This window comes from Erigeron canadensis, chromosome 8 (assembly GCF_010389155.1).
Source record: "Erigeron canadensis isolate Cc75 chromosome 8, C_canadensis_v1, whole genome shotgun sequence".
NCBI classification, from domain to species: domain Eukaryota; kingdom Viridiplantae; phylum Streptophyta; class Magnoliopsida; order Asterales; family Asteraceae; genus Erigeron; species Erigeron canadensis.
The window spans coordinates 24066572-24087355 of record NC_057768.1 but is presented as its reverse complement, the minus strand read 5'-3'; the positions used below and the strand labels follow the sequence as shown (position 1 = coordinate 24087355).

The window sequence follows — 20784 nt, the reverse complement described above, 5'->3', positions numbered from 1 at the left end:
TCTTGTGTTGTCAAATGACATGTGTTTTAAACAGTTTGTTTTGGTCAATAGAGTTATTCTGATATTTGACAAAGGGCAGTGGCGGACCCTAGATCCAAAGGAACGGGTATCACAATTTTTTTTATGGCTAGCCTTATATCGACGTAAAATAACGATACTGACTAAATTGTTATGATTTTAAACGATTTTTAAAGATTTTTGGCTATTTTTAATGATTTTCAAGAATTTTTGGCACATTGGTAGTTTTGATTTATCATTTAATTGCATAGGTATGTCTTCATGAGTTTTATTATTTGGATAATCTTTCAAAAGTTTAGAATTAGTTACATTGACGGGTATCCTATATTTGTTTGACCCGTAGCACCAATAAATAATACATCGTTTTTCAAAAAAAAATTACACTACATGGATCTAGTGTACCCGTAGCCCGGGCTACCCTTAGACTCCATGTAGTTCCGCCTATGATAACGGGTCATCTATGTTCTTAACATTGAGTCCTTGAGTTATGTCATTGAGCATGATTGCAAATGTGACAAGACACAAGACGAACTTTAGCCAGACTTCTATGGCCTGGCACAGTCTTTTTGATGAAGACTCGAGCTTGGTGATAGAAGATCTATTAATGGTCGTTTCTCTTTGTTATTTTATACCCATAGTTTTCTAGAGACTTCTTTTTTTTTTATTTGTTAACAAACAAACATTCAGAAGGAAAACAAACAAATTTTATATACAGTTTAATGCAACAAATACTTTTAAAACACCAACTTTCAGCTTGTCAAATCTTAGGTATTGAAAAGTAGTTAATGATTTTTTTTTAACATGGTTAATGATTATTAACACATGAATATTTTATACAAATAGTAATTTTTTGTCTTCATGTTTATAAAAATATATTTGTTTTGGGGATTTTTAAAAATAGTGATTTGTTTGTCACAACATAAGTTTTTTGCAAATATAAACCGTTGATAATGACAATGTAACTTTTTGTAAAAGGGTAATGTTTTTGTACCAATTCCATCCTGCAATCACATATTAATAACAAGTTACACTCAACTACTACATATTTAAACAAACTGCACCCATTAATTATTTGACTCAAGTTTATTTATTTATCTTTTGAACGCTAAACCTGACCCAAATGTAATAACCCTCGGTTCCATTTTTAGGTGTGAGTTAAAAACAAATATTAGGTGGTATGACATACGTTGTATTAATAGAATTACATTGAAAGTTTCGTCGTATAATATATCCTTATGTTGAACTCGTCGATTAGAAATCCACTTACCAAGGATCTAAAGAAGAAAGCCTCGTCTCACCATAACTGAACTTTAAATACATGTGGTCACTGTCAAATATGTCTAAGCTAGGAATATCAGATACTTGTATGCATTGACTCACAAGTTTAAACACTTGGTCTTTAATACGTATTACGTATGTAGCTAAAAAAAAAAAAAAAAAAGAAATTGTGTAAACACAAAATTTTTTGAGTAAATACCAAGGTGGTGATGTTAACCTTTTTAAGCTTTCCATGTTCAATATTAAAAGTAAATAAATAAACAAGAAAAACATTAGTGTTACCTAATGTATTGTATTTCTCCAAATAAACTAATAGACTCCATCAAGATGAAAAAGAAAAAAAAAACTTTTAATGTAGTAAAAGATAAAGCCAAACACCTTTTTATTAACCTGATGTTCAAGGATTTTGGAAAACTTTGTAAGCAAGGTCCTAAAATTGGATAGAGATGAATACAGACAGGGTATGGACTCTAGGAGTAAAAGATGTTTAATTACGATTCGTTCGTACATTATTCATTTATTGATGTTAGAAAAGCTTGTGCATTCGTTCGTACATTAATTACCTGACCCATATTTATTTATTTATTGTGCCGGTAACCCGACCACTTTTTTGGTAACTTGACCAGACGTTTTGTAGCGACCCTGACAGGGGGCCCGTTTTTATTCTGTCATATTTACCATTATAGACATGGGGGCCCGCATTTTTTTCACTAAAAGTAGGAGTGGTCGGGTTAAAAAAAAAAGTGGTGGGGATATAGAGGGCGTTATTATTTATTTATTTTTGAATGACAAAGCTGACCCAAATCTATATAATAGTATAGATATAAAATTATAGATTATAGATGGGTAGATAAGAGATAACATATTTTTTTTTCCTTTTTGGTTTATATATAAAAATCCACATAAAATAAAATTAAAAAAAGAAATATATATACTCCCGCCAAATTGATACGAGTAAATCTATAGAAAAGAAATAAATTAGGGTTTATAGGAAAAAAAAAAAAAACCAAATGAATTACGAAAGAGATGCCATGGAGGTGGATAATTACAATAACAACAATAATAATATTAAGGATGCTAATGAAGATGATCCATTTGTTAAATTTATTGATTATGCAATATCTATATTAATATCCCCAACTGAAGAAGAAGAAGAAGAAAATGATGTTGTCGTTTCGAGTGATCGACCGGGTTGGAGTTGGGTTGCGAATCGGGTTATAAAAACTTGTAAAGCTTATTCGAGTGGAGTCACTCCTGCCATTCTCCTCTCTGAACTCTCTCAGGTTCACCCTTTACTTTCATTTCATTTCATTGTATTCTTTTTTACTTTTTAGGCTTTTTTTAAAATTTATTTTCAAATAATTACACAAAATTAAAATGTTCACTTTATCGGAGTGTAGAAATTGTAACTGTAAGCAATTTCTTTGAAATAGTAAGATGATTTTTTTTTTTTTTTTTTTAGGCATGGGCTGAGAATCAAAGAGGTGGGTATTCTAAGAAGAAAAGGCCTGAATGTATTGATCATTTGCAAAAAAACCAAAAGAGAGGAAAGCTTCCTAACACAGTTACGATCGATTCAATTTACGAGAAGAATTTCTTGTCATTGACTAGTGTTATTGAGGCTGTTGTAGTTGATGCTTTTCTTCTTCCAGGTATGAATATTGACATGTGCTGGCTCAGCCATTATGCTTTAGAGTCAGGGCTGTGGATTGTAGAGACATCAACAAATTAACTTCCCTTTAATGATCATATTTCCCGGATGAAGAATTTTTTATGACCTATATGTTTCTGTAATTAGTCTTAATGGAAACATGACTTTGACAAAGATAAATTGGCCAAATCAAGTTTAGTTTTGTCAGAATATAGGATTGTGGATTGATAGGCAAAAGATGATCAACACATCAGGGATAGTGGCAAAATAAATGATTTCAGCTGTACAATGATCATTACTTATATTTTATTGATAGTAAAAGTGAAAAATATATGTCTCAGATTTATTTGAAGCTATCTTTGTCAATTTAGATAGACTCATAGACTATTAATGGGTCCTTCACTTCTAATTTATGATAATCTGCTTCACAGTTCTTTATCCAAACAGAGTCGTGACTTTTATCTTTTTAACTATATTAAATGGACAAGTTTTTATTGAAGTAATCCTGAAGGATAAGAAAGTGATCCAGACATCGGGTGAACTCCAGTTAGGTCACTACATGTTCAATTATGAGAAATGGAAATTGTTCCTCGGATAAGAAGATTTACCTTGTTGTAAATGCAGATTCAGGATGAGAAATATTACAGTTAGTGTGTAATACATTGATGTGTGAATGCTCACATAGTTGAATTGGGTTGATCATGATAATCAATTACAGTTGCTAACTTGCTTTATCTGTTGGTGTTATCTTTTTCTTCTGTCTATGGATTACAAAATAATTTTGAAGGAAATATTTTCATTTGTTATGCTTTAATTTTCAGGGACAAATTTTTACATGCTTACCTTAGGAGATTTTTGGAGCTCCAATACTATTGATCTTTATCTTCATCGCAGGTACAATTAGTATGATATTTTGACAAGTTTATTATAACATGGTTTTATTGCAATCAAATTACCTTCTTGTCTCATCTCAATTATAACTATACATTTTTTGGATGTCCCATGTAAATGGCAACATTCCCAGTTTGACTAATTTCAAATTCATATATAGAGGTTTTAAGATGGAAGGGTCAATCGGGATGGATAACAGGTCAAGGGTTGGTTGACAACGCATGGGATCACTCTTATGATCTAGTTTTAATCTTTTATAAATAAATGAATAATGAAAGCATGATTAGAAAAACGGTATTAGTGTCATAATTATCTTAACCTTCGAGTAGACTTTAGACAACCAGCAATCTATCTGAATTCGGACCATCCTTCTTTTAGCTAAACATATTTACTTGGCATCTTGACCCATATGAAAAGAAGAAAGAAAAGCTAAGATGTTGCGTTTATTGGTTTGGCACCTCTAGTTTATCACCTTTTAGCCTGGTGATATTGATTGGTACTTTTTGATGTCACCGATTGTGGTTAGCAAGATTCCTCTATTTTGTGATTATCGGGCAGGGCTCATATGACATATGTCAACCAAATTCATAATTCTAATATGAAGTTTAGATTTTGAACTTTTGATTTAGGTGTCTATGCTTGTAATTCTTTTACTCAATATATTATTAGTGGCATTTAATGTTGGACGTAAAGGCCCTGCTGGGCTGGATCTATTTAAGGCCTAGTAGGCCTGTTTCTAACTGAGGCAGGTTTAGGTTTTTTGGGGAACAAGTCCTCTAACCCTACTTGTTCTCCTAAAATATATCCCTATGTAATTGTAATCAATTATGGTTCACAGCATAATAAAAGAACCTAGTTGCAGCCGGTAGATTCGGCCCCCCACTGGGGCCGAACCACGTTGTATCTCGTGTGTAGTTTATCTATATTCACGTTTTATCTTCATGTTTAATTGCTTCCGCTGTGCTTAGCTAAGGCTGTTCCTAACAAGTGGAATCATAGCTAAGGTTGGTTTAATTCGATTGCTGCTGCTGTTTTGACTCAATTCTGCTGCTGCTGTTTTGACTCAATTCTGCTGCTGTTTGAATTGGTTGTTCGGATCTGGTTTCCTGCTGCTGTTCTGCAGCTGTTGTGATCTCGTCTAAGGGGCTGAATGCTTCTTTGTTTGCTGTTTTTCTTTCTCACAGTTTTAGCAGCCATTTGCTGCTGTTTCTGCAGCTGCTCACTGCTGATTTGCAGCTGTTTGTTGCTGTTCCAGGTCTGATCCTGCTCAAATCTTGTTTTGTGGCTGTTTTTTTTTTGTCGATTGGGGTTCGGTTCTGCCCTCCCTTGTTCGCCGGTTTGACACAGCTGTTCAAGACCACCACCAGCCACCGCATTTGGGGTTTTTTCACCCCTGTTTCACTGCTGGTTTTTTTTTCTTCCTGATTCAATCTGTTCTGGTCTGGTTTGCAGCTGTTCCGCCGCTGTTTTACCACTGTTAACCGTCTGCCGCTATTGCAGCTGTCTTTGCTGTTTTCAGCCGCCTCCGATTGGAACTCTGTTAGGGTTTATGTTTTTTGGAGTTATTTGGTGTTATTGATCGATTGGAAGATGATAAAAGCACTGTTCAGTTTTCTTATTTGGGAGGTATTAGCTACTGTTCTTGGTTACCACCTTGTCGTCATTGGTCAGAGGATGAGGTATTGTCTCGGTTCAGTTTATTGTTTGAGTTGTATCTCTGGTTATTCTGATTCATGATTAGGGTGTGGTTATTTGCGGGTGGTTGTTACTAAGTTTGTTGCTGTAATATTACCTTATCGATTAGAAAAGAAAAGAAGAAAAGTACCGTCGTATGAAGTCAGTACAATGAAATAGGGTTTTAGGTTGATTAGGGTTAAGCCTTTGTTTGACCAAGTATATATAGGTGTTTTGGATTGGATTGGATTTCTGTTGGATTCTTGTGACGGGTTTGTTATGAGAACTTGAATATGGCACTGGTGGTGAAGAAAATAGAGCTAGCAGGTTTAGAGTGCTTTGGTTCTGAGTATTCCTGTTCCGTTGCTAGTGTCGTCACGAGTGAGAAAAGTTAGTCGAGTCATGGAACTAACGCTTGTTTTCTCTTCCGCTGTTATTGATCGTTTGTTGTTAACTGGTTTGGAACTGTGGATGTTATTCCTTGTTCAGTTTTGATCGGTGGTTTGACTTTTGATTGGATCTTTGTACTGATATTGGGTGAAGGTTTTCGCTGGTTGAACACGAGTGGAGGTTCGTCTCATGAAATCTGGTTTAGCATGGGTTGGAATAACAGAGACAGTGGGAGCTGTGCGTAGTTGACTTGTAGGGTTGCATGAGGTGCTCAGGGTTTTAGAGTCGCCCTGAGGTTGATAAAATTCTGCTTATGAGAGTGTGTCTAGGTTGATGCATTAGGACTCATTTGATGGCAGTAAAGACTCTTGTTACAGATTCTAGTTTGCTTCATTTTATGTTACCTACTTTAGTAAAGCACTGGTGATTGTTGTTTAGACTTTTGGAGTGTGTATATTACTGCATTATCGGAAGAATTGAACCAACTTCCGGAGAAAAGTTTTGGCTCGTAGATTCGAGAGTTATACGAGTCTGGTGCGCGGTAGAGGACTCTGGGACTTTCAGGTAATCTGTTCGAGCGTATTAGGAGGTTTGAACTTGGAAGGGATTTTGTAACAGTGGGAGCACGAGGAGTGTGTGGACATATGTTGAAATCGACGTTGAGTTATGAAGACCAGGGTTCTGAATGAAATCTCTCTTGTGATGCTACCGTTAGTGGAGAGTAGTGTTGTTCTTCTGGAACCTCTGGAGCCGATATTTCAAATCAGTAGGAGCGGGTTGAGATTGAGGATGAGTCATTGGTGGACATTGCCATGACTGAGTCAGCCGTGTCTGACTGTATTGTAGAGCGAATGGGCCTTTCAGATTGCTAATGAAAAGGGCCGCTGCAACTAGGTACACTTGGGATGCATGGATTGAAGTTTGGTTTGTTCGTGGGACCGTAAAGACTTGGAGATATTGTTTGTTTGAATGGCGGGCTGAAGTTTTTTGCAAGGCCTTCAAGTGGGATTGTTGGACGTGAAGGCCCTGCTTGGCTGGATCTATTTAAGGCCTTGTAGGCCTGTTTCTACTGAGGCAGGTTTAGGTTTATTGGGAAACAAGTCTTCTAACCCTAGTTGTTCTCTTATAAATATATCCCTATGTAATTGTAAGAAATTATGGTTTAGAGCGTAATAAAATAACCTAGTTGCAGCCGGCGGATTAGGCCCCCCACTGGGGCCGAACCACGTTAAATCTCGTGTGTCGTTTATCTATTTTCACGTTTTATCTTCTTGTTTAATTGCTTCTGCTGTGCTTAGCTAAGGCTGTTCCTAACATTTAAATAGGTTTTATGACTTGGCGGATCTCAAAAATGGGATACTGAGGAAAGGACGGGAGATTTTTCTTACAGGATGTTATCTTCGGACAACCTCGCGTGGATCCGGACACTTGAGACTTCTACCAACAGAGTATTTACTGATACTACTAGATCAGGTAATGCCTAAGGTCTAGCTGTTTTTACCATTTAACATATCCATTTAAATAATATGATAAGAACTCAAGATTTGTTTTATGCGAGTAAAGGATGAAAAGTAGGACATGCCCTTTAACTCTTTAAAGCCTTAATGGAATATAAATTACACAAGTTTTGACACATAGTATCTATTATCATACCTTTTCTGTTCTTACAATTTGAATTTATCAATTTTTTATTTCTAAATATCTAATATTTATTAATAGGGATAAGTATCTTGTAATGTAACAAACTTTGAAGGAATGTCTATAGTAGGAAGTAACTAAAGTTGTGTGTATTGTACGTAAACAACTCGAAAATAATGTTTATTGTATGTAAGAAAATGTATTCAACCAATTAAAATCAGACGAGTGGCACCTCTATATGGTTGCCACGCATGTTTTCTTACATACAATAAACATTTTTTAAAGTTGTTTACATACAATACACAAAACTTTAGTTATTTCCTACTATAGACATTCGTCCAAAGTTTGTTACATTCTAAGATACTTATCCCTTATTAATAAGGATAAGTACCTGGATATGTAATGAACTATGCACGAATATTTATGTTGTGTAATGCATTACTTGGGTGTTTATTGTATGTAATGAACTTTCAAATCTCGGTTATTGGATATACCCGGGTATATGTGGCAACCAAATAAGCTGCCACTTGTAAATTTTGGATTGGTCGGATACATTCAATAACCTGGATTTGAAAGTTCATTACATACAATAAACATACAAGTAGTTCATTACACAACATAAACATTCGTGCATAGTTCATTACATATCGAGGTACTTATCCCTTATTAATACTTAGATCTATCATCTATATATATATTTTGTATAGAAGAGTTGCCTAGAATCAGCAAAACTCCCCGATGAGGCGATGATTGAAAAGGTCTGAACAATATTTTTAAAAATTTGTTATTGCAAATTGCAATGGTTGTATGTAGAATGAGTAATCTATACAATATCTTTTTCTACCAACATATACTCCCACGCAATTCAGTATCTTAAAGTCCTACACAGTTATATGTGTTAGAAGGAATGTTTATTGAGCCTAAATAGTAAATAGAACTCTGTTTCTCCCAAAGAAAATGCATGTTTGAGTTTGACTTGGGCACATAGCTTGAGTAAAAATTTTGACCAACAATCAAATGCTTAATTTACCCATTAACAAGAAAAATTTGCAAAGCACTTGTGGACACCACATAGAATTCACTAATATGTTGTCTGGAAAATTTGTCAAATTATATGATGGTTTATTTGGATGGGAATTTTTTAAAAAAGAAACAAGTTTCCATCGTTTCTACCTGGATAGAGGGAGTAGAGCCTATTCTTGGGAAAATCCAAAATAACAAAGTTTTGAACTAGTTAGCAAATACTTAAATTGGTAATGACCCCTTGTACATCAAAATGTTGATATAGCAATGGTGATTAACCACAGGATGAAGATGATGATGCAATGCTGCTTGGAGCACAATTTTGTTCTGATTCTTTGTCTTCCATTTCTCTTGATGCAGTGAACGAAGGATTCTCATATTCATTATATGCTAGGTAACTCAACCAAGCCTTACCCAACTCTAGGCTGAACATGTTGAATTCTTTTTAAAAGATTTTTTTTTTTTTTTTTTTGTAATGCTCAACACTCGCGAAAAACCCCCTATTAATCCACCGATTCTTTTGCTTTGAGTTCATATGTAACTGACTTGAAAAGTTTATATCGGTATTTCATTAGAACTTGAGAGTTCCACTTATTTTATGGTCGATTATGTAGTTTATTGTTTAAACTTGTCTAGGATCGAGTCTATTGGTTCTCTAGATGTTCAGGGAAAGTTCAGTAGCTTGCAGAGGAAACAAATTACACTTGTGGATAATGATAATTTCAGAATAAAGTTTCTTCTATGGGGTGATCAGGTCATGCTTGCCAATCTTTTCAGGTAAACCCAGACCTTTTTATTCTTTTTCAGAAATATAAACACTGTCGGAACCTCTTTAATTTAAAAAAAAATAAATCAGAATACACTTATACACTAAATACATCACATTGTAATAATCAGTGATTATGGACCAAAAACGAATAGTATGATTGGTATTTCACAATTGGGTTTAGTATCTAGTATCTGTGAATGTAACTAACTATAATCGAATGTCTATAGTGTGAAAAAACTAAAATTGTGTTCATTGTATGATATAACTTTTAAATCTTGTCTATTGTATGTATTCGAGTATACGTGGCAACCATATAAACTGTCACTTGTAAGTTTTTGATTGGTCGGATACATACAATAGACAAGTTTTTTCACACTATAGACATTCGTGCATAGTTAGTTACGTTCACAAATACTAATCCCTTCACAATTACATTTCCATTCTTGGTTGAGTTGCCTAGCAATTTTTTATTCTCCCAATTTGGTCTTATGTTTTTCTTGCTTTCTGCAAGAATGATGATCAGTTTGCAGTTAATAGCAAAGTAGGATACTTTAAAAAAGTCAAACACTACGCCGTAACTGTATAAATGCTAAAAGAATGACAGTCACTTAAAAAAAATTCGAGCCATTGAATTTGAACCAAAGAAATTTGGATCAACTTAAGAAAACTGGCCCAAATAACTCAAATCGAACTAATATGAAGACTTGTAATGTAGTGAGAATTTGAACAATGCACAAAATAAATGTTATTATAAGAAGAATTATATTTGCAGTATAGGAAGCTGGCTAGCCCTGGATCGACCATATGTTTCAAGTTGTATTGACAGTACTCTGGATTCTTCTGAAGAGATATGTCTTGAATACGGGAGTGTGACTCAGCTCTATATGGTGCCTTTTATTCAACATGAGGAACAGGTGACATATCTTAGTCCACTACAAAGAAAATGTTAAAATTATATCTTTTACTAATTTCAAATGTAACAGGTATCTGTAGCATTGACACAAAATCATTTCCAAGGATCTAAACTGTTAACTGCAGCTGATCCAAGTCAAGGACCTAAGGTTTCTCAAGTGACCTTGCCATGTGATTCTCGGGGAGCCATTGACTTCAGTAATTACCCTTTTAGAGTAAGTTTCCGTGCTATTTGTCTACAATAATGCTTTGCATAACATATTTCTGAAAGTTGAATGGTTTTTAATTCCAACTTGCTATTTAGAAATGGCACTCAAAGTTGAAATTGTTTGTTGGCAAAACAAGAACAATTGTTACCATGCTATCGTAGGTGATATTGAGTGTTTGCTTGCATTCTAAACATGCACAGTTGTTTGTCACTGATCTTCGAGACAAGATGAGTAGCATAAGCATCTACGGCGTGGTTACAGATATTAAAAACAATTATAATCAAGAATGTGTCTTCTCTTTGAGAATTGAAGATACAACTGGAGGAATATGGGCTAAGCTGCATTTTGTCAAATCTTGGTATTGCTACTTGTGGTTCACATATTATTGTCAATAAAATAACAACAAACTGGTACTTTTACACAACATATCTATCTGGTGCCTCTTTTTAGGTCATTTGGTAAAATAAGCATTGGGCATACGGTATACATCGCTGGCTTGACATGCTCTATGGCAAAACATAAGAGGTGAGGACATACATAAGCCATACTGATTACTAAAGTCTTTTGAAAGCTAAAGTTTTGACAAAAAGGGGAAATTGCAGTAAATAGTAACACACTTTAACTTCATTAATTTGGTCACAAGATCTAAATTAATCTTGATAGCCTCTTTTACTCTTCAACGATGATTATTATTTGTGATTTTAACCAAAAGCAATGCAACAAACTGAACAAGCTGGATGATTGATCTATGATTTTTTTCAAAAGTTGGACCGATTTTTAAAGTTTAACAACAAAATAGAAAATGAGTGAGTGTGTTGCTATTTATGTTGAAGTTTGGCTCTAAAAGTGATGACTATATACCTATTTGAGTCTGATAAGCACCACGTTCAAATGAAAAAATATGTGACTTTTGACTATATATGAGTAGACTTTATTTAGATGCATGTAGGGGTGTTCACTATCAGATATAACCAAATTGTCAAATTGGACTATTTGGTATAGTGGTATTTTTGGATTGGATTATACATAAACCGAATTAATAAATAATTGTTTTTTGGCTTGGTTTGATTTCTGTGATCAGAACCGAATAGTTCAAAATGACCGAATAATTGTTTATCATTTCTTCAAATAACCAACATACTATATCTAATGACAAGTTTATTGAACCACAAATATTAGAACTTGTGTTTATGTATATTTCATGTATAAATCTCTACTAAATAATATATAGTGTCAAATAATACTATTGTTTACTCATTACAACATCAACATTTGAAGTCTAAGATTAATTCAAGTTTACTAACCACTCTGGTATGCAGCACCATACCATTTCGTCTTAATATCTGCCTGACGATCACATTACACATTACCAGTTAAAACAAAACCATCATGGATTAATTAAAGAAACCGAATAGTAAAGACTGAACAAACCTAATAGTAGCTTGGTTCGGTTCTGTTTGGATTGGTAATTAGTTTGGATCTAGTTTTTGAAAACAAAAACATATTGAATTCATTTAATTGGATCAGATTGAACTGATTCATCTAAACAAACACCCTTAGATGCATTAACGCTTTGTCAAGTTTTGACTGGTAATGATCCGAAGACAAGATATATGGGCCAAATAGTTCAAGTTTAATCGTGAAGTAGCCAAAACATCTTACCAGAAGTCGATATATGTTTTTTCACCAAAATCTAAAAATTCTGTATTGCAATGGAAATCAGCTTGGAAGTCTCATGGCATGAGAAAGAAGGTGGCTGTTTGTTTGTAAACCTGAGCTGCTTACCAGCATTATTGAATTCCTTGTGTCTTCACAAATCGTCCAGCCTTTCGGATCTGTCTGCCAATAGTAGCAACACACATGTATGTTCCATTTCCTCTGGTTATATGTTCAATATTTTTGATTTTATGACTAAGTCATGCTCATTATTTCCCTCAATATTGCATAAAAGTTGCCTTATGCATGTATCAATAGGACTGAGTATTGACCAAATTTCTGACAAAAGTTGCTCTCATGGTAGAAAATTTATATCTAAAATACTTTGTCATGGTGAGAGAAAATTTGCAATTTTAGTGTTCCCTAAGGTGAACAATGCTCCTGCTGATGTCATCCAACAATTCACTTTTGACTGGTAAACTATAACCACCTGTCTACCCTTCTGTTAACCTATTATAACAGACTACCCAATTCAACATCCGTCTTCTACATTAGATCTGGCCATCTGGGAAAGCGGCCTGGAGGTCTCACTATCTGGTACCTCACTGAAAAAAAGAACACTTTGGCAGTGCCAGGGAAGTGTTGGGAAACGACCACGTGAATACAGATTAGGCTGGATTCATCAGAGCCAAAGGCTCGACTCTTCCCCGGGCAGGGATTCCTCTGTGTTTTACCCGTTTTACTATAATCTTATATGACTAATTTATAATTCGACTATTCAGCATCACAGAATTTATCATCAAAACACATATCCAAGCCCCTCTATCTGCATCTCTTTTGAATTATAATGCCAGTTGATTAATACAGCATGTGGGTACAAGGCATACTCATGAACATCTGATACCTGAAAACACTGCCATATTGACCACGGAAAGTCAAATAAGTTAATATATAGCTTTAAAGTTATGGATAAGAAATAATCGAATAAAAGCATCTTTGAAAGGTTGTTACAAATGTATGGGATGAAATGAGTAACGTGGCTTATCTTTTTCAGGTGTGCCGAATATGGCTAGACCAGATCGAATATTGTCATTTAAATTTAAGATATTCTCATGCATCTTGTGGGCACACAGTTACAAAGAATCTTGGATTTAAATGCAACTTCTGTGGCTGTCAATGTGATGATGACATTGTTCGGAGTTTCCATTTCAAAGTTACTATAGCAGATGATACTAGTAAAGTTTTAGCTTGGTGCACGGGTGATGTGGGTACCGAGTTGCTGCAAATATCTCCTGATGAATTCCATAACTTGACTGAGGTATAGAAAATAATTTGCCAATGCATAATCGTGGTCAAGTTTTGATAATCAGATACAATGATAATGTCATGTCATCATCCTCACTTTGGTGAACAAGCCAATCAAATTTGTTGCGACTTCACGAACCCATGCATAAAAAAATACAAACGGGTCCACATGCATTGCGTGAGCCGGTAGTTGGGTTTGTATTATGTATTGCGCTAATGCTATCATGAGGTGATATTATAAAGATCAAATTTTCTCCAAATGAGATCTAACTTTTTCTCACACAAAAACACAGTTAACATGAGATTTTCAAATTGTGAGAGGTGGCAATATAAGTGGTTCAGGCTGGTTGGGTAATGGGTCAAAGTGTGTAGGTTGAACTGGTTATCTTGTAGTACATTCCAAGTTGGCTTTGGTAAGCCACAAACATTTTCTTGTGGCTTTTTTAATTTTTTTTTTATAATTATCTAATGTGTAAAATTTGATTACAGAAGTTATAATACTGCAATAATCTGAATATCTAGTCCAAATAAAATTATATAAGATGTATGTATTAATATAGACTGTGTGACTTTGTTCTGTTTTAGTTAATTTTTGACTAAATGGTCTCCTTATGGTATATTTGTTATTGATAGTGATTATCGGTATATGCTGTTAAAATCAGGAAGAGCAAATTATGTATCCATCTTCTCTTGAGCATGAAAGGTTCATTGTAGCATTGGTTAACACCAAGCGTGAGGGTTTTGGCACAGCCGACGGACTAGTGCTGGATGATGATTCGAGTTGGGAAATCACTCGAGCATTAAAGTCTGACTGAAGTACAAATGCTTGTTCGTTCATCCCATTTTCCTTTGGTATGTGAGTTATTTTATACTTTGTTTATGTAGCAGTTCCAAAGTTAAATGAAAAATCAACTATAGTATATCTAGGTTTTCTTTTATATATTAGGTTTATGTGGGTGTCTTCCATCCTATCTATAGATGTCACATACAACTATACAAGTCACAAACCAAGCCAAAAAGAAAGGGTTATTGTGGTATTTACTGATGAGTATGCCTTTGACAATTTCTCCCACAATCCGACTTCCTTTCATTTTTTTCATGGTAAGATGTTTACCTAGTGAGGTTGACTCAAGATATCATGCGAGTACATCAAGACACCTAACCACCGGGTCATCATCATGACGGTTACGTAAATAAGAACTTGATGTGAATTGATGAAAACCTGTATGGGACTACGAAGAAGTTTTCAAACTTTATTAATGGTTCATGAGATGAACCGGAGTTAAATTTTCGGTAAACCCTATCTTCAAGAAACAGTTGTTCAATCTTTAAATCTAAACTTGAACACGGGAACTCCTTTTAGTTGCTAACTCTAAAACCGAAAACTGTAAACTAGGTTTTCTTGGTTTTGGCTTGTCTACTTCCATCTTCAAATTAAGAGAGGTATAGGAGGGACACATTGTGTGAGAGAAGCTTAAGGTTATAGTAAACATATACTTCCCCTATTAGATTGTAAATTGTTAGACGTCCTTAGACCTAAAGTTCTAGATTCTCATTAGACTTTATTTCAGTGTACGTATCAATCAACTTTTCAAATGAGACTCTATTACAACATACCTATTAATCAACTGCATTTTGATTATAGTCATGTATTATTTCAGTTTGAAGTTAATTGATCTCAATTAAACATACATTTAGATTGTAAACTGTTCGACATCAGCTAGATTCTCACAAGGCTATTTGAATGTATGTATCCATTAACTTTTCAAATGAGGCTTCATTACAATGTACCTATCGGATTGAGATCCTCTAAAGTTATCCCCAACTTATTGAATTAAAATCAAGGGTCAAGATTCAAAGATGATTTTTTAAATCTTGACCCTTGAATTTAATACAAAGGTCAAGATGTCTCCAACTTTATTGGTAAAGTTGAAAACAACTTTAGATGATTTCTATCCGTACCTATCAATCAACTGCATTTTGATTTTATTCACCAAATTTCTTGTATGGACATTACTACAATGTACCTATCAATCAGTTGCATTTTGATTCTATCAAACAAATTTCTCGTAAGACTTTATTACATTGTATGTATCAATCAACTTTTCAAATGAGTTCATCACACCATGCATACTTGTTTGATTTGAGATTTATTCTATCAAATTATTTCTTGCTGAATTTGTTTTTACTTTTACACCATAAAATAAATCTACATGAACAAAAAATATGCATTCCTCATGTACTAACTTTGTTGTAATTTTATGCCCCATGCCTTAAAATTGATGTTCCATTTGTGCCCACCTATTATTTCTAATTTTCTATAGATGTTGCTCGTTTGAAGGGTTCTTATGAGGAAAAGATGCTTATTGCTGTTACAAAAGATGCTAACAATATATTGTCGATTGCTTATGCTATTGTTGACAACGAATCTTCAAACATAGTTAGTGGCAGAGCTACATGGAGGCAAATGGTGACCGTGACTACTCTACAATATCTATAGACTGTATATTCTAATATTATATTTATTTATTATATCAGGTTAAAAGTTAATTGACCCCAATAAGCATACACTTGGATTGTAAATTGTATAACTCCCTTTAGACCTAAAATTTTTGGTTTGCCACCGCACACCGTTGGTATTGGTTCGTATCATTTCAGACATTTTGTTGCACATGATAGACAACTATGTGTTATTTTCACAGCAGAAAGAAATAATTCTGCAATGTCGAATCTTGATGGGGTAAAGAACCTTTAGGGTGCCGTCGTTTTTGTCTCACTCATATAGGGATAAGTATTTTGTAATGTAACAAACTTTGAACGAATGTCTATAGTAGGAAATAACTAAAGTTGTGTGTATTGTATGTAAACAACTCGAAAGTAATGTTTATTGTATGTAAGAAAATGTATTTAACCAATTAAAATTAGACAAGCGGCACCTCTATATGGTTGCCACGTATGTTTTTTTACATACAATAAATATTTTTTTAAAGTTGTTTACATAAAATACATAAAACTTTTTTTTTATTTCCTACTATAAACGTAATTTCATGAAAAAGTACAAGTCAGCCTTGTTGGGCTATCACAGTATCCCCACCCAAAAATGGAAGTTTGTTAGATACAAGAGATAAATAATAGAAATCAATCACTTTAAATAAAAGAAAGTTTGATGAAAATCGTCGATGGGGTTGGCTGCCTAACTATAAATTTGTGAGTTATTTACTCATGCAATTAACAGTCTAAAGGGTGTGACATACAGTAATATTTAACTAACTACATGAAGTCATAAACTTTAAATGAGGTAACAAAAGGCACCTTGAGAAAACAGATTTTACATAGAATAGATACATATTTGCAATCATGGATTCATCTCCAAGGTGACTTAGTGATAACTGATAAGGTTGCTTGGAGCCACAAGTGTCAAAAGAGATCCGGGTTGAAATCTCTCTGGGTAAACATTTTGGGATAAATGGCTTCGAAATTACTACCATGTATATCAGAGCCAAAGACTCGGCTGTCCCTGCGATAGCTTATATTCTTTTCCGTTTAGTCGGGTTTACTTTTATTCATGAATCCAAAAATCCTAAATTCCTAATCACATTCTTAAAAAGCTAAAAGTTCAAATAAGAAGTCGGTCTTCTTTTGGAATCTTGTATCATATCATGTATACAAGGAGTGAATGAAACGTTAGACAACTACTGGTATGAAAAGGTGGCAAATCAATAGCTAAAAAACAAATGCAATTAGATATATACAAACATAGTTATCGTAGAGGAAATTAAAATGAAAGTTGATGCATACATCTACGTACCTCTATCATTTCCAGACTCTTGTTTTATCTTATCTGTTCTCACATATATGCCTGCCTGTCCTTAACATATAAACCAGGCCCAGTATCCTGTTTTCGAAACACATTTCGCAATGCACATCCATTCATATTTTCCATAGATTATATATATAATTATTTCTATTGGTCCTCCTTAAAAGAGTTGAACAAGTCAAGTCATGACAAGAAAGGGGCCGGTACCATCATGATCGGTTCGTTCTTGTATGTGCCTCTTGATGCAAAAAAACACATTAAGTTACAACGTTAGCTCTGTGTGTGTATATATATATATATTGTTGATATTATATACAATACCTTCATTTAGTCTTTTGTAAGTTAAAACATGGATTTGTCACAAATTAGAGATGCCCAAAGGCACAATGTAGAAGCAGGTATAGTAATCTATATTTATTTTTTATCTTTATAATTTTCATTATTTAACGATATCCTTAATTGTTATATGACAGAAGATGTAAATGATTGTCCAATTGAGCAAGTTAGACTGACTGTCCCAGCAACAGATGATCCATCACTCGCGTGCCTGACTTTCCGGACATGGTTTTTAGGAATCATATCATGTGGTGTTCTTGCTTTCTTAAACCAGTTCTTTGGATACCGGCAAAATGCACTAACAGTGTCTTCAGTTATAGCCCAAATTGTTGTTTTACCACTTGGAAGAATGATGGAAGCAAGTCTACCCACAAAACACATACAATTTCCAGGAACAAAATGGTCTTTTTCGTTGAACCCGGGCCCTTTTAACATGAAAGAGCATGTTCTTATTACTATATTAGCAAATGCTGGTTCAAGTTCGGTTTATGCAGTGGGGATTATTACTATCGTTAAGGCGTTTTACCACACTGAAATTCATCCACTTGCAGCATTGCTGCTTACCCAAAGTACCCAGGTAAGTTTGACCCATTTAATCAATATTGCTAACTTATGCTAATTCATGATTATTTGTTATATAATTTGGTTGTATTTTTCTTTTTTTTTGGTTGCATGGTTGAATAAGTAGCTACTTGGATTTGGATGGGCTGGTCTTTTTCGAAAGTTTTTAGTAGACTCTCCATACATGTGGTGGCCTGCAACTCTGGTTCAAGTCTCTCTGTTTAGGTTCGTCTCTCTATTTCTTTGTTCGTTCTCTCTCAATATAATCTCCATGGATAGAATCATAACTAACTTAACTGATTTTAAAGGACATTGCACGAGGAAGAAAAGAGACCAAAGGGAGGCCTAACAAGACTACAGTTCTTCATGATTGTACTCATAACTAGCTTTTCATACTACGTGGTTCCAAACTACTTCTTTCAATCCATTACGGCTCTGTCTTTCGTATGTTGGATATGGAAGGATTCCTTCAAAGCGCAACAAATTGGTTCCGGTCTTAAAGGATTTGGCATTGGTGCTTTTGGTCTTGATTGGGCAACTGTTGCTTCTTTCTTGGGAAGCCCGTTAGCCACCCCTGGATTCGCTATGGTGAATATGTTGGTTGGTTACGTGATAGTCTTTTACATGGTGGTTCCTATATCTTATTGGAGCAATTGGTATGAAGCCCGCCGATTCCCCATGTATGCTTTCAAGACATACAATGCAGACGGAACAAAGTACAACGTCACAAAAGTTTTAAACCAAACTTCTTTTTCATTTGATCAAAAAGGATATGATGAATACGGGAAAGTTCACCTTAGTATCTTGTTTGTACTTGCCTACGGTCTAAGTTTTGCATCGTTGGCTGCCACGGTATCTCATGTGCTTCTTTTCCATGGGAGGTACTTAATCATATCGTATAACTTATCATTCGATTCAATGCATATTTAGTTCTTATTCTTTATCTGATATATACAGCACAATTTGGGAACAAACAAAGGCTTCACTCAACAAAAATTTTGGTGATGTGCATACAAGGATAATGAAGAAAAACTATGAGCCTGTCCCGCAATGGTGGTTTCATACACTTCTAATACTTGTGGTAGGACTTGCTTTGCTTACTTGTGAAGGATTCCAGAGGCAATTACAACTTCCTTACTGGGGTATCATCTTAGCAGTCGGTTTGGCTTCAATATTTACATTGCCCGTTGGTGTTATTTATGCCACCACAAACCAGGTAACTATATATTTTATATATACATATACATACACGAGTGTTAAATTTATGTGTCTAACTCTTCATATATTGTTCGGGTAATTTCAGGGAGTAGGACTAAATGTAATCACAGAACTCATCATAGGATATATGTACCCAGGGAGACCGCTTGCTAATGTAGTGTTCAAAACGTATGGAGACAACAGTATGTGGCAAGCGATACAATTTCTCAGTGATTTTAAGTTAGGCCATTATATGAAAATACCGCCACGGTCCATGTTTGTTGTTCAGGTATGGATACATGAATTAATCTATTATACAAAAAACAGTGATAATTATTAACTAACCAAATGATCAAATCTGACTATTTATAGTTCAAATCTAACTATTTATAGGTTCACTCATTTATGTTTACTTAACAGTTGGCAGGGACTATCATAGCATCTACCATCTATTTTGCTACATCTTGGTGGCTACTAACAACTGTGGAATATATTTGTGACCCAACCCGTTTACCAACTGGCAGCCCGTGGACATGCCCAGGAGATGATGTTTTCTACAATGCTTCAATTATATGGGGATTGGTGGGTCCTCAACGGATGTTTGGGAATCTTGGGTTATACTCAAAGATGAATTACTTCTTTCTCTTTGGAATCCTTGCACCAGTGCCCTTTTGGTTTCTTTCTCGAAAGTTTCCAGAATGGAAATGGACAAGGCTTGTAAACATACCCATCCTTATAAACTGTCCAGGACCACCGGTTAAGGCGGTGAATTATAACATGTGGTTTTCGGTGGGGATGTTCTTTAACTTTGTGGTTTATAAGAGGTTCAAGAGTTGGTGGGCGAGGCATAATTATATTCTATCGGCTGGCCTTGATGCTGGCGTTGCGTTTATGGCTATTCTTTGTTATCTGGTGTTACAAAATAGGAACATCAATGGACCAGAATGGTGGGGTTTAGAGGTGGATGACCACTGTCCGTTGGCTAATTGTCCTTCTATACCTGGTATCGACGTTCCAGGATGTCCTATCATCCAATGAAACCAGCCTCTAAGCAAAGCTAAGGGGCTGTTTGGTTTCTAGAATTTATGAAAAATCTGGTGGAATGGAATTTAAAATTTCCTATGTTAACCTAACATGACAAGGAAGAAAACTTTAAATTCCATTCTACCGGATTCCCATAAATTCTTGGAACCACAAGGCCGCTAAATTTCCTTTTTTTTTCCTTTTGTATGTGTATCAAAGTAGCCATGGTAGTAGAACCTAACTAGATTTCTGTTACATGTAGTTTTATGAAAGTTAGGAATATGTATGTTTGGTAGCTTAGTAACAAAAAATGAAAAATCATGTAGATATATATTATATGGAAAACTCCTATATGTAATTTGACATGTTATCTACTCCATAACATACATACATTGTGCCATTGTGTCATGTCGTCTATGTCTTTTATTTTGTTATA

General features: G+C 34.7%; 2 protein-coding genes across 2 annotated transcripts; both read left to right on the top strand.

Annotated features, from left to right (window-relative positions):
- The first annotated feature begins 2290 nt into the window (after positions 1 to 2290).
- LOC122579848 lies at positions 2291 to 16023 on the top strand. Its single transcript, XM_043752099.1, has 14 exons — positions 2291 to 2579; positions 2759 to 2948; positions 3769 to 3841; positions 7228 to 7375; positions 8848 to 8957; positions 9200 to 9340; positions 10105 to 10246; positions 10316 to 10459; positions 10654 to 10811; positions 10904 to 10978; positions 12177 to 12315; positions 13164 to 13427; positions 14077 to 14266; positions 15756 to 16023. The coding sequence occupies exons 1-13, from the start codon at positions 2307 to 2309 to the stop codon at positions 14227 to 14229; spliced, it is 2010 nt and encodes a 669-aa protein (XP_043608034.1). The 5' UTR covers positions 2291 to 2306; the 3' UTR covers positions 14230 to 14266; positions 15756 to 16023.
- A 1386-nt stretch (positions 16024 to 17409) lies between these two features.
- LOC122579540 (oligopeptide transporter 5-like) lies at positions 17410 to 20716 on the top strand. The gene is made up of 7 exons (XM_043751728.1): positions 17410 to 17629; positions 17705 to 18144; positions 18256 to 18353; positions 18437 to 19009; positions 19086 to 19344; positions 19432 to 19614; positions 19746 to 20716. Exons 1-7 carry the CDS (start codon positions 17581 to 17583, stop codon positions 20361 to 20363), a joined length of 2220 nt encoding a protein of 739 aa, XP_043607663.1. The 5' UTR covers positions 17410 to 17580; the 3' UTR covers positions 20364 to 20716.
- The last annotated feature ends 68 nt before the right edge of the window (positions 20717 to 20784 follow it).